This window comes from Saimiri boliviensis, chromosome 5 (genome assembly GCF_048565385.1).
Source record: "Saimiri boliviensis isolate mSaiBol1 chromosome 5, mSaiBol1.pri, whole genome shotgun sequence".
Classification (NCBI taxonomy): Eukaryota; Metazoa; Chordata; class Mammalia; order Primates; family Cebidae; genus Saimiri; species Saimiri boliviensis.
In genome coordinates, this window is record NC_133453.1 from 44649822 (window position 1) to 44664705 (window position 14884).

Consider the following 14884-nt stretch of genomic DNA (forward strand, 5'->3'; position numbering starts at 1 on the left):
ATTCGTATCATTCTAAGCATGACACAGACGTACTGATTTTGACTCCAGATGGGATGTTATTAACTGACTATGTGAGAATGACCATCTGTAAGTTAAAATTCCTAGGCCATTTTCCTAAAAAGCAGGAAATAAGCTTTGAGGCACAGGCAAATGCTTCTTCCTTACACATTTCTTCCAACATCGCACCTCTATTCACGTGGAGGCTAGCTACCTAACATCTGTTTTATTTCTTACCATATAGCCTGACATTTGCAGACAGTGTACAGAAATGACTAGGAACTGAAACCAGTTCTATAATGTTAATTCTAAAAAAAAAGAACTGGTTGTAGCATACTAACAGGGAATGATAATATTTATCTGAGAGCATTTAAGCACTGTAGAATGACTGCCTACAAATGTTCCACTCCTGATTATTATGAATAAGTAGGGGCACAAATAATTGAATTTTACAGCTAAAAATAAAAATATATTTTGATTAATATTTAAAACATACTCCAAATAAGGCTTTACTTAGGATGTTTAACACATCATACCTTTGTGACTTTGAGTCCTTTGGCCCATTATATGGTGTGGATATTTGTGAGCAATAGAATATGTAAAAGACAAAAAAGAAAAGATCAGAAATGAGATGGATAAAGGGAACCAAATAATCAGATTATAAAGAATTGGTAGTTTGTTGTATTTATTAAGGAAAATTTATTTGTATAGTGTCCCATTGTGGAAAGTTTAGTGTTGGGCTTATCTAACAGTGATATTGTTTACCACAGTTACTTAATCTTCGGGTGGAATGCTTTTTGTTCAAAGGAATTTTTTTTTTGTGAGTGATTTAGCTCTGACAGACTTTGTGACATTCATTTCTGTCTATGTTACTCTTCATTTGGTACAGAGAAATCCCTTTTTTGGGCATATATTTAATATATAAAGAATATCATTCTTCTGTCTGAGTTCAAGGGGAACATAATCAAGAAAGGCAAGAAAATAAATGTGGCAATTGCATTTTCTTCTCAAAGCTGCTCCCTGCTGAAGAAAATCAAGTGAAAATATGTAGCATCATTAAATTGACAGTAAGATGCAAATTCTGCATTTAATAATGACTATGTGCTTTATGAAGTGTCAGGAATGGGGACTGCAAGGCTAATGAGATTATGGCAGCTTCTCTGAAGTGCCTACCTAGCTATTTACCTGTCTTTTCCTTCTCCCGCTGGTTTTCAGATCAAAGATCTTGCTATGTATTCCATGCAGTGTTCTCAATGTGTGGCAGCTCACGCCTGTAATCCCAGCACTTTGGGAGGCCGAGGCAGGCAGATCACGAGGTCAGGAGATCGAGATCATTCTAGCCAACATGATGAAACCCCATCTCTACTAAAATATAAAAATTAGCTGGGTGTGGTGGCACGTGCCTGTAATCCCAGCTACTCAGGAAGCTGAGGCAAAGAATCTCTCGAACCCAGGAGGCGAAGGTTGCAGTGAACCAAGATCGCGCCACTGCACTTCAGCCTGGCAACAGATCGAGACCCGGTCTCAAAAACAAACAAACAAAAACATGCTCTTGGTTGAATTTTTTGAATATTTGCAGATATATCAAACTTCCCCCCTTTATTGCCAGGTATGTGTCATCAGACATTTCTGGAGTGTTTTCAGCACATGTACCTGGACCATGAGTTCTTGTGGGCCACTGGTGAGCCACCTCCTGGGAGCACTCCTTCGAGGATATGGCTCTATGGGCAACTTCAGGGCAATTCTATTTTTCTAAAAAAGACCTTATGTTTCAGGAATAAGCTTATATGGGATGACCCTGGTGACCTCCTGTAATTTAGGGTCACTATCCAGGGTCTGTTTGCCAGCTGATCTGGGTAATACAAAGTTCTTTGGAGGTTCAGGGACTATATGCAGAATTGCTCTCTGAACCATAGTGTTTAGAACATCCCTAGATTGATTTTCCAGCATTTTCAAAGATGACTTAGCTCCCAGACCTATCTTATTCAAGCTGATACTCTCAGAAAATATTGAAGACTCAGTGGAGCCAGCTTTATTTCCTGACATGATTATGTCTCTTAGCCTGACCATGGAAAACATATCAATCTTCTCACTAAAATGGACTTTGGCTAGGACTTTTAGCAGCTCACGTGAAACAGCAATTTGTGAATCTAAGGTGAGTAATAGGGCATTCATCAAATATTTAAGTTACTTTACTGGCTATTTAAAATAGCAGGTAGCACTCACATTTCAGAAAACATTTTCCCTAACATTCATCACATTTATGGAATGTATATGACATTTAAATGTAGTACAAATGAATATATGCGCTGACGTTTCATCTCCAGTTAAACTTAGTTCCATGTATATGTAAAAGATTCATTTTGCTCTCATGAAGGAACATGTTTTTCAGTGAGCTGCTTACTAAGTATTTCTCTCAAGACGTTGTCTGAAATTCTGGTTGCCGAATTACATTGCCCTAGGATAAAGGTGGTGAAGTTGCACATGTTGGAATCCAAGGAATTCCTAGGAAAAGTCAGTTTAGAGAATGTGAGGTGGTGCTAAAGGTTTGGCTTCACTTTTGCTGCCTATTAGGAGACCCGTCTGCTGGAATTAGTGCCATAAGCCTTTGTCTTCACTTACCTAAGCAACCATAGTGTGAATAACTGCTATTGTGTTACTGAATTGCTTTTGTTTAGAGCTTCCTGTGTGTTTATTTAAGAACAAATTGTCTTTGAGTTGCTTGTTCTAATCAGGATATATGGATCTTTCCTTCCTCTGTCCCTTTTTCTCTCTCTCCCTCCTTCCTTTCCTCCCTCCCTCATGCTCTCTCTTCGTTCCTCCCTCCTTTTCCCTCTTTCTTTAAAGATCTTAGGGCAGTTGGGCTAAAGAAAGGGATGTTCTTCAATCCTGACCCCTATCTTAAGATGTCAATTCAGCCAGGGAAGAAGAGCAGTTTCCCCACCTGTGCCCACCACGGGCAGGAGAGACGGTCTACTATCATCAGTAACACCACTAATCCAATTTGGCACCGAGAGGTAAGATGATCCTCAGGGATCTCCTACTTGACAGTGAGGAAGTCAGCCCAATCTTTCTTGGTTGTTTATGAAGTGTCTAGGGGTTCTCTTGGAAAAGGGGTACAGTGTGAATGAGCTATTCCCGTCTCTCCAGAGCCAGGTCTAGAGTAAGACAAATGAAGCTCTCACTTCAGGGGAACAATCAAAGGAGCCTCCAAAAAAAACTCAGTTGTTAAATATCTTAATGCAGTTTTTTTTTAAACTCTCAATGCAAAAAATTCATGATGAATAAAATGTGAAAATTTTAAATAAGGACAAGATCAGTAACATTGTCTTGTAGAGTCATAGTGGGGCGTGAGGCAAGAGGAATCAGCAATACTGATCTGGTTTTGATTTAAAATTTTGATATTTTGTTGTAGCATACATTTAGTACAAATTAAAGGAACTTCTCTCTTTACGGGCTTTGGCAAATGTTTTATGAATTTCTAGATTTTTGTTAATTAGATGAGCCATTCAAGGAGTCATTATCCTGAGTGAAGCCAGATTGTGTTGATGGTATTTTAGACTTCCACACAGCTATAGTATGCTACCAGTCATCCCAGTGCACCATATCAGTAAAATCAAGCAAAGGGTTTTCTCATTTGAACTATGGAAAGTCGAAGAATGAGCAGACACTTCTTACCTAATGAGCAAAGCTTGAGCTCTCCCTCCCATTTCTCAGAGATCTGAGTTATGTTTTACATAACTAATGTGAGAATGTTTCTGGGCTGGCATAGGAGTTACACAGTTAATTAGATCATGCCCTAAATATTTAATGACAACAATATGTTCTAACAATGTTGTAGAAATATTTAATTGGAGAGAGGTATTTCAGGGGATCTAAAACCAAGTAGAGAAAAGCTATGGTTATTGAGACTTGCCAACCCTGCAAGGCATTTCTCCTGGGCGGTTCCTGTGGTTTTGGAGATGGACGAATGAATGGTGCTTGTATTCTTATACTTGGTTTAAAACCTACTAATAATCTCATCATGGTAAAAAAAAAAAAAAAAACACCAAAAATCAAAAAAACAAAAAACCTCTTAAGGGCATGCCACTTAGTCTAACACATTTCAAAGCCTAGAAGACATAAAAATATATCTCAGTATGATTCTAGAAGGTGCATGATAGATATGATAATGAAACAAGCAGTAACTATTTTTCTAACATTTTTAATTTGCAAAGTTTTTGACCATGTCATCAGTGCAAGCCTAAAAGGGAGGCACAGAGGATGAGATTATCATATCTTCATTTTGATGTTTAAGAAATTGAAGCATAAAGTGTTTATGGGACTAACTATTCAGAGATAGAAGTGGGGCTTCAACTCTGCTTTTTTATTCTAAGCAAGTACCTTTTTCCATTAAGCAGACTGCCAAATTGTAAGGCCCTTTGGAAAACCTTAATTGTTATGATTAGATAAACCTGAAGGCACCCAAGTGAAAAGTTGGCTAACACTATTCACATCATTATAGTTGCATGGATACTGTCAGGGAAGCAGTGAAGTGATTTAGGTTAGATTTCTGGCTCCATCATTTACTTATCCTGAGATTCTCATCCTTAAACAGAAAATTATGTTGTTCTAAAGGTAAAGTGAAGATTTATATGTGTAAAAGTCTCTGTGAGTAAAACTCTTCTTATTTATTTTATATCCTTATTAATGTCCAATCAAAATTTCTCCAGTGGCATTCTTAAAATGAAAACCACAAAACCTATCTTAACCTCATACTTTTATTTTTCTGTCCCAGAAGAAATGACCCTGCATGCCTTATAAACTTAAGTAAAAATTCCATTTAAACATTGTTTTAATATTTATCAGGGAAACCACAGTATTCTGCAGATGTTCCTATTTTAACCACTAAGTGGAGGAGTATTTTCAACCATGTTTTGCAACTTCAGAATTTCATGAGATTAGGGTTTCAAATTGTCAATCAAATATACTAGTTAATTCTAAACCATTCTATAACAAGATATTAAATATCAAAGAATTGAGAAACAATACATGTAGGGAGTACTAAAATTGCATTGTGCATAACTTAATATTTGATTAACATCTCCTAAAACTGTTAAACTAGGAAAGGCTGCATGATTGACTGATAGGGCTTCCTTTGTCGTACAGATCCTTGACTGATGCTTTTTAATCGTGGTGAATGCTAATGATTCTGAGTGAATAAAGGATTGACAATAGCTGCAGCTGTTTCTAGCTTTGTGGAACTCTGTTGTTAGAATTTAAGAGATCATTTCCTATACAAATAAAATGATATAGTATCATGCTTGTCTTTCTTTTGAACCAGCATGTTATCTGTTTGTGTTTTCAGAAATATTCCTTTTTTGCACTTCTTACTGATGTCTTAGAAATTGAAATTAAAGACAAATTTGCCAAGAGCCGTCCCATCATAAAGCGTTTTCTGGGAAAACTAACCATACCAGTCCAGAGGCTGCTGGAGCGACAAGCCATCGGGTAATCAGCCCTTACCTTTGGGGATCTTGTTGAGATTAGTTCATAGAGGGAAAAATGGAGTGAAACTTGGTAGTCCTAGGACTTTTTATACTGATTAGAAGTAGTAACACAATTCTTTTTAAAATAAAAACATCATTACACTTAAAAAATATACTTGATAAAAAGTAGTTTGTTTTAATTATATATATTTTTTGTATCTTTATCTTTTCCAAGATGTACCCACCATTAACATTTCAGTGTCAAATCTCATACTGTTTGATTGTTTCTCAGGATATTGAAGTTGTTTTTTTTTTTTTTTTTTATAAAATCTTCTCCTTAGAGCAGAATTCTGAGGTCAGGTTGATGCCTACTTTATCCTAATTAATTCCATCCAGAGAACTTGTTATTCTTGAAAAACAGAAACAATCTTGTTTTGGAGCCATAAAAAACAAGAACTAGACTTGAGGAAGTGTTATTATAAAGCTCCTAGATATATGCATTCATTCAAGCAACTAAAATTTATTCATTGACATACTCAAAATTTAATGGGTAATGTCTCTTTTTTGTGAGCTTTTTTAAGTTGTGAGTAAAGTAGTAAGAAGTAATACCGAAGAGATAGAGAAGAACAAAAACAAGTTATGCAAATTAATAATGCATAGCTGACTAGAGGCTCTAAACTGTACAGTGGAGCAAACAGTAGATAGAAACATTGTGTCTTCCTTCTGAAATAGCCATTAGAGGGCAGTGTGAGAGCAGAGGTGGAGTGATTTGGCACTATCCTTTTGATGATTTTCCTTAATTAAGAATAAGTTGGCCGGGCGCAGGGACTCAGGCCTGTAACCCCAACACTTTAGGAGGCTGAGGCGGTGGATCACCTGAGGTCAGGAGTTTGAGACCAGCCTGGCCAACACGGCAAAATCCTGTCTCTACTAAAAATACAAAAAGTTAGCTGGGCATGGTGGCGAGCACCTGTAATCCCAGCTACTCAGGAGGCTGAGGCAGGGGAATTGCTTGAACCTGGGAGGCAAGGTTGCAGTGAGCTGAGATCATGCCATTGCACTCTGGCCTGGGCAACAGAGGGAGACTCCCTCTCAAGAAAAAAAAAAGAATAAGTCATTTAATTCAGAATAAGATTGTTGCTGTGTGCAAGAAAATGAAATAATTGCATTTGACTTTGATACAAAGACTTGAAACGGATGGACAACTCCATCCTTGAGGAGGCAGGCAGCCTGAGTCTGGGGCCCAGGTAGGGCAAAAACTGAGCCTGCTTCCAGATCTGGGACATGACTCCACCACAGTGGCACATCTGGCTTTGCCAACCATCCCATAAGCACTGCTCACAAGGCACCCTGAGAATCAGTGAAAGGCCAGGCTTCCCAGCAGGGAGAGCCAGCAGCTCCAGCCTCCTTACTCTACAGGTGAGGAAGCAGAGCTTAGTGGCCCCCTCCCCATCACACAGCCAGGGCTGCCGTCTTGGGTATGAAGGGCCCTTTCATTCTTGTGGTCTTGTGCTTCTGTCTCCTAACTCCCAGCTCCTGTTCTTCAGGATGTTGCACAGTGCCCTGTGTGCCGTGTTGGGTGATAGTCCTTAGCTGTGAGTGTCCTTTTAGAACCAGCTTCCTGTTGTGCTAAATGCTGAGGAACCAGGCCCTCTCCCCTTTTGCACTCGAGTCAAAAAACCCCTAAAACTTGAGGCCTTTCACAGCTCCTTTATGACCTTCAAAATCTCCTTTTTCTGGTCACCCTTTGCAGTGAGAGAGCGAATCAGTGTCCTTAAAAATATCACATAGCATATGATATCTTGTGCTCCTAATAATAATTTTTCTTACAGCAACATTTCCTTTTAGTCCTGGGTTTATAAACGTTCCATTTGTGTGAATGAATAATATTACATTGGACTATAATGTGCCTTGAGTCTTTAATGTTCTTGTGAGTCTGAAAGTTTTAAGAGAGATATGAGGGATTTGGGGGGTGGCCTGTGGAAAGAAAGCGAAGGCTGACTCCAGTGTAGTCGGGATGAAAGAAGCATTTTTCTTCTTGCAGTGATCAAATGCTCAGCTACAACCTTGGCAGAAGGCTCCCAGCTGACCATGTGAGTGGGTACCTCCAATTTAAAGTGGAGGTTACATCTTCTGTTCATGAAGGTGAGATATAAATATATCTGCATGAATACATTGCTATAGGAAAAACTCATTAGACCTAACTCAATTGTCAGTTTGCTTCTGAACAGAATCGAATTAGTGTCCTGTTCTGAAAGTAAAACAGCTGTCAAATAGTTACCTGCTGAAAATTTCTAAGCAAGTAGGAAAGCCTATTTTGCCCCAAAATGTCTCTTAGATTGATGCCTGCATTTTGAAACTGGGGTGTCGAATTTCGAGCCGTATTAACATATATAGCTCCTGTGCCAAACTGACTAGCAGTCTCCTTGTTTAGTAGTGCGTGGTGAATCTTAGCAAGCCAATAGAGAGCCCTCAGTGGAATGAATGAATTATTTGAACTTATTGGTGGCAAAGCAAATAGGTCATAAAACATTCATTTGTTATTTCTAGTTCATTTTTAGAAATGCTGTTTTCTCATTCAGATGCCTCTCCAGAAGCTGTTGGCACAATACTTGGAGTCAATTCTGTGAATGGAGACTTAGGTAGCCCTTCCGATGATGAGGACATGCCAGGGAGCCATCATGACAGCCAGGTGTGCACTAATGGGCCAGTTTCTGAGGACAGTGCTGCTGATGGGACCCCCAAGCATTCATTCAGGACTAGCTCCACTCTGGAAATAGACACAGAGGAATTAACCTCTACTTCTTCAAGGACCTCACCTCCCAGAGGACGTCAGGATTCACTCAATGATTACTTAGATGCTGTCGAACACAATGGCCACTCCAGGCCGGGGACAGCCTCCTGCTCTGAGAGGTCCATGGGTGCCTCTCCGAAACTGAGGAGTAGTTTCCCCACCGACACAAGACTCAATGCCATGCTTCATATTGACTCAGATGAAGAAGATCATGAATTCCAGCAAGACCTGGGTTACCCGTCTTCCCTGGAGGAGGAGGGAGGCCTCATCATGTGTAGCAGGGCATCCAGAGCTGATGATGGAAGCCTGATATCTCAGACAAAGCCAGAGGACAACCCTGTTGAGAATGAGGAAGGCTCCTCACACAAAGCCACTTCCTTTGAGGATAAGCCAGAAAATCTTCCAGAGCTTGCAGAGAGCTCCTTACCTGCAGGCCCAGTCCCAGAGGAAGATGAAGGCGGCCCAGAGTCTCAACCCAGTGCTGATCAGGCCAGTGCTGAATTGTGTGGCTCTCAAGAGGCAGATCAGCCCACAAGTGGGGCAGACACGGGGACTTCTGATGCATCGGGAGGAAGCCGAAGAGCTGTCAGTGAGACCGAGTCTCTCGATCAGGGCTCTGAGCCTTCCCAGGTGTCCTCTGAAACAGAACCCAGTGATCCTGCCAGGACAGAGAGTGTGAGCGAAGCCAGCACCAGGCCCGAGGGAGAGAGTGACCTGGAATGTGCTGACAGCTCCTGCAATGAGAGTGTGACCACGCAGCTGTCCTCTGTGGAGACGCGGTGCTCCTCTCTTGAGAGCGCACGGTTTCCCGAAACCCCAGCCTTTTCTTCTCAGGAGGAGGAAGATGGAGCCTGTGCAGCAGAGCCCACCAGCAGCGGCCCTGCCGAAGGGTCGCAGGATTCTGTGTGCACTCCTGGTTCTTTACCTGCGGTACAGGTGCCCAGTGGGGAGGAGGAAGGGCCCAGGGCAGAATCGGCCACGGTACCTGACCAGGAGGAGCTGGGGGAGGTCTGGCAGCGGAGGGGGAGCCTGGAGGGAGCCACAGCTGCTGCCGAGAGCCCACCCCAAGAAGAGGGCAGTGCTGGGGAGGCCCAAGGCACCTGTGAAGGGGCGACTGCCCAGGAGGATGGCGCTACTGGAGGTAGGATGTGGACACTACTGTGGCTCTTGGTTCGATCATAGCTGTGCAGAGGGAAGTTCTGTAGTTTTCCCCTCAATGTAAGTAAGGCCGCAGGTTGCTTATTACCTGAATTCCTCACCTTGAGTTCAGCAGGGGAAGAGAGGCAAGATTGAAAATCGGGCCAGGAAGAGAAGGAAACAGGTAACAAACAAATGTGTGGCAGCTGAAGCCCTTCCTCTAGATTAGGCCTCCTGCTTCAGAGTGGGGAGGCTGAGGGACTTTATCACATAGCAAGGAAGAAGGCAGGATGATTTACATCCAGATGGGCTTGAGTTCAAATTCAGTGCTTTTTAAAAAAATGGATCGTCTGTTGCTGAAGTAAGAGGCCTATTAAACAGCAGTCTTCAAACAAATAATGGGTCTCTATTGGGACCTGGGTTTGTAGATACACAACCAAACAGGCTGGCAGCTTCAACCTTAGTGTAATCCGCAAAGGTATGAGAGACACCTGGTCACTCCTTTTTTTCTAAAATTTCACAATGAAAGATAAATGTATGCTATGCATCAAAGGTAATATTTTTGCCTTCCACAGTTTAGGAATGTCAACTAAGTTAGGCGATGCATTCTGATTTGAAGAATGAGCTGTTTTTGTAAGCAAGGATACACATTTACACCTGCAGTTTGTATTACACTCAGTGAATGCAGCTCTCTTGAGTGATTTCTATTAAATGGCCTGAGAGGATGCATTAAAAATCAAAGAGCAATTTCATGTGTCTAACTGGCATAACTCAGAAATAGGAATGATTTTCTTCTGTAATTTATTTTTCTGCCTACATTATCCCCTTCTTTTCTTCCTCCTCCTTTTTTTCTGTTTCCTTTATTATATTGTAGCCACCATGTGACCCTAAAGCATTAGTGCATGACCAGGACAAAAGCCACTGTGGCCAAGGGATGAGGAAGGAGAAGTTGCAGGAGGGGAGGGATACAGGCAGAAGACAGTTCTTCAGGAAGCCCTCTTCTAAGCATTCACCTCCTATTTATTTTCTTTTGTTCCTAGCTTCTCATTTGGGAAATGAGACTAAACAGAGAAAAGAAACTAGCCTTGGGATGTATGTTAGGTTTAAATTTTTTTTTTATAAAGTCTGTTTTGAAACTGAAAGAGAAAGCAATACCTGGTAACTTTCTACCTTTAACCCTAGGTTCTCAAGCCAACGGCCACCAGCCACTGCGATCACTACCTTCAGTGCGCCAGGATGTTAGCCGCTACCAGAGGGTGGACGAGGCTCTCCCCCCAAGTGAGCACCTGTTAGTTAAAAAGGGCCCACCTTAATCAAAGGGTACAAGGTGACAGGCAGACCCATTCCATGAGTCTTAAAGATGGATAAATGATCTTCAAGCGGAAGGAATCTGGGGGCTGCCACTTGGCATAGCAGGTGTAGTCTGCGAAGTGCCTGGCCAGCAACTCTTCTTTAGCACCATTCTGCTGAAAGAAAGGGCAGCTGTAACTCCTGTACTGCCCATGGGGTAAACATTATAATATGGAGGTAGACCCAGATATTTTAGAAAATTGGCTGCATAATAGAATTTTTTAAAATTATGCCTAACCACAGCATGAATGTTCTTTCAGCTGATAGACAAATTGGTACGCTCTCTTAGGAAAAGCTTCACTCTATGTAATATACTGCCTTTTTGTTCACTTACAGTATTTAAAATCATTAAGCACAAGGTTCTAATATTTTTTAGGGATATGCAGAGAAGTGTTATTGATTTCAGAAATTAGTCTCCTACTTATTGGGGACATGACAATTATCTGGGGATTTGAAAGACATTTCATTTATTTCACTTTCAGAAAACATTTAAAGGAGAGATGGTGGAGGATTAGGGATGCTGGGATATAGTTACATAACCTGTATTCAAAGGTATGAGTGATACCCCTGGCCAGTCATAATCCAGATGAAGTGTAAACTCTATTTAAATTTCCAGAGTTCTTTAAAGAGATGTAACTCTGTGAGAGCAATGGATTTTGATGAATATTGGCAAAGCCTGGTAAACATTGTTTTTAAAATACATTGGAAGGTGCACCCTTTTGCCTTACCACTTTCTCTTCTTGCTCACCCCCTCCACTTGCCAGTCTTACATATGATTATGACAAGAAGCTAATGCCTTGGCTTCTCTGTGTTTTAAAAATGGTGGGACATAAGCGGGGTGTGGTGACACATGCCTGTAATCCAAGCACTTTGAGAGGCCAAGGTGGGCAGATAACCGGAAGTCAGGAGTTCAAGACCAACCTGGCCAACACGGTGAAATCCCATCTCTACTAAAAAATACAAAAAATTAGCTGGGCAACATGGTGTGTACCTGTAATCCCAGCTACTCAGGAGGCTGAGGCAGGAGAATCGCTTGAATCCAGAAGGTGGAAGTTGAGGTGAGCTGAGATGGCACCATTGCACTCCAGCCTGGGCAACAAGAGTGTAACTCCGTCTCAAAAAAAAAAAATAGTGGGACATAAAGAAGGGAGGGAACGAATTTAAAGGACTAAAATTCTGAGTGATTTGTCTGGCAAGTACTGACAAAAGACCTGAACGGTACTATGGCGAGTTTATCAAAATATCAGCTTAATCCTTTTGAAATTCTTTTAGGCACAAATCCTTTCCTTGTTTGTATATTTGGATAACTGAGGGCTGTAACGCATAGAAAACATGTTTTAAGCAGTTTAAAATAATATAGACTTAGAGATTAATTAACCTTGTGTTATCTTAAGCAGATAGAGAGGCCCAGGGACCCAAGAGGGGCACAGAAAACTTCCTTATTGATAAAACAATTGGTAAAACCTTTGAGAAAAGATGAGTCAAAAAAAGGAAAATGTTCCTGGAAGATATTTAGGTCTAATTGGAGCAAAACAAATTCAGAACACTAGGAGAGAGTTCTGGGAGAACTTCCTTTTTATGTGTTTACAGATTAATGATCATTTAGAGTTTCAGGGGGTTGGACAGGAACATTGCAGCAGTGCGTTGATAAATGGCGTCTTCTTAGCCACATCCAATTGCTGTAATTTTTCCTGTATATAAGTGTGGTCTCCTGATTGTGTTTAATAAAGACAGGTACTGCCCTGCTGAAATTATGACCACTATTTGGGCTATCTCAATATATTGTTTAAATACCGGCATTTGCATTACACCTGTAGAATACATCTTGGGAAATTTTTTTTACAATTGGCAGTTCATTTTAATGAGCTGATATATTTGCAAAAGTAAAGGCAACTTTGTAACCAATCCTATTTAATCAGTGAGTGACAAGAGGAAAATTCTTAAGATGTGTTCCCTCTAATTCAGAGGTTTTCAGTGGTGGCAGAGGATGCCACCTACTAGGTGATGTTTAGAGCTGAGGTGGAGTGGCCTTTCAGTATAACAGTGTTTGAAGGATGCCACTGGCAGTTAGTTGGTAGGGGCCAGTGTATCAAATGTCCTGCAATGGTGAAACAGTCAGATACAACTAAGAATTGTCCCACCCCAAATTGTGCCCTCTAAGAAACATTTCTCTGTACTAACTTGTTGAATACTTGGTAAATAATATTTTTTAAAAAATATAAACAGAACTTTTATATTTCAAAAACTCAGAAATGAAGTTGACTACCTCTAAAAATGTAAGTTGTACACACACACATGCACACACACACACACATTTATACACTGTGCTATAGGACCAAGCAACTCGCAAATTTGGGGATGTATATTTTCATGGGTAGGCTATGGATTATGGTCCGGGCATGCCTGGTTGCTGTTCAGCTCTGTCTCCCACTCCCATATGTGTCTCGTCCTTAGGACAGTGTTTAATCACTTGGCTGCCCTGGCTAGTTGTCTGTCCTTTACCTCAGCTGGGCCCCTCCCATCCTTTTCTAACTGGACAACTCTGCTACCACCCCTGGCCATGCGTCTGACTTACATCTGTGGCATCTACACTCTGTGGTGTCTTGTGCTTTCTGAGGCTCATCTAGGGGTGAGTGGCTGGAGCGTACAGATTGGTCCATCTCTTAAATGACCTGGCTGAATTATTTTAAGGCTAACAGTTGTGATTTTTAACACTATTAGTTATCATAACTTCATTTTTGTGATGCTTTACACTTTGCAAAGCACTTTTGCATGCTTTCCTTTATTTTTTGTTCTTTCAATAATTTTGCAAGGTAGGTGAAGCAGGTCTTGTCCATAATTTATAGATTGTTGCATAGAAGTCAGCTAATCTGATTCTTTTATAGTTGCAGAAACGGAAGCCAAAATAAATTAAGTAATTTGTTTAAGATCCCATGCAAGTAAAAGTTGAGACAGAGTCTCCAATATTCCCTCTCCTGTATCAGGTATTCTGATCTGAGTTAGGAAGGGGAGGGACTATTTTGTGGGTAGATGCATGTAAATTCTGAAAGTCTGGTTTGAGGCAGAGAGTGCCTTACATGGTGATATGTGGTTTTTTGGGCACCAGCATTGCCTCAATTCAGAGGATTTAGGGGTTTTGCTGAAACTTCAATATATTGCAGTGCTTTGAGGTCAGACCCCCCAGGAAGACTCAAAAAGTCTGCTCAGCTTTCTCTTCTTCTGGGATAGAGTTACACAAGGAGGCCCTCCCCCAGGAGGCCCCTCACCTATTAGGAAAGTGGCTGCAGTGGTTTTAGCCAACATCATGTGTCCCAGACAGATGTGCTGTATTCAGTATCTATATCAGACTCAGCAGTACCTTTCCTCTTTGTGCGGGTCACTCTTCTTCTACCCTAGGGATAAGCTTCTGAAGCAGTGTAGTTTGAGCTGCTTTGATGGCCCCCACTTTTTTTTCTCTCTGTCACCCAGGCTAGAGCACAGTGGCATGGTCATGGTGCACTGTAGCCTCCAACTCAGGGGCTCGAGTCAAGGTCCCGCCTCAGCCTCCTGAGTAGCTGGGACTATAGGCAAGCATGATCATACCTGGCTGATTATTTTTTATGTTTTTATTTTTCGTAGAGACAGGAGTCTCACTATATGTTTCAGGGCTGGCCTTGAACTCCTGGCCTCAAGCAGTCCTCCTGCCTTGGCCTCCCAAAGTGCTGGGATTATAGGTGTGAGCCACTTTGCCTGGGCTTGATTCTTTTTTCTTTTTCTTTATCATCATTATTGTTGTTCTTGTTAGCTCCTTTTCATCACATTTTCAGGGATTTACTTGTTTACTTTCTTCTTTTTTCTTTCTTATTTCTCCCATCTCAAGATCAGGAAACAGCTCTTGGACTAGTACTAGGACTGATCAGCAGTGATGGTGATCTACCAACTGGTTTTCAAAATCTTACTCTTGGCTTAAGCCATACAGAGTGCACTGTGGCCTTGTGGCATGTGTAACTCCAGCTCTGGTTGAGAGATATTCTAATGATTCATAAAAAATAAGAAAGTGCCAGGCCTTGGAGGCAGGATGACACTGTTGAGAACCGTCCAGGGAAGTAGCTTGGACTCAATTATGCACAGAATGCCTTAAGAATTTGCTGCATCTTCT

At 41.2% G+C, this 14884-nt stretch overlaps 1 protein-coding gene across 4 annotated transcripts in view; it reads left to right on the forward strand.

Moving 5' to 3' along the window:
* HECW2 (HECT, C2 and WW domain containing E3 ubiquitin protein ligase 2) overlaps positions 1–14884 on the forward strand; it is a 398266-nt gene that overhangs the window by 273326 nt on the left and 110056 nt on the right. For all 4 annotated transcript variants that reach the window (XM_074399331.1, XM_074399332.1, XM_010336479.2 and 1 more), the window contains 5 exons: positions 2845–3014; positions 5345–5487; positions 7510–7610; positions 8048–9400; positions 10579–10674. In XM_074399331.1, the coding sequence (XP_074255432.1) occupies positions 2845–3014; positions 5345–5487; positions 7510–7610; positions 8048–9400; positions 10579–10674 (1863 nt within the window). The remainder of the gene's footprint in view (positions 1–2844; positions 3015–5344; positions 5488–7509; positions 7611–8047; positions 9401–10578; positions 10675–14884) is intronic.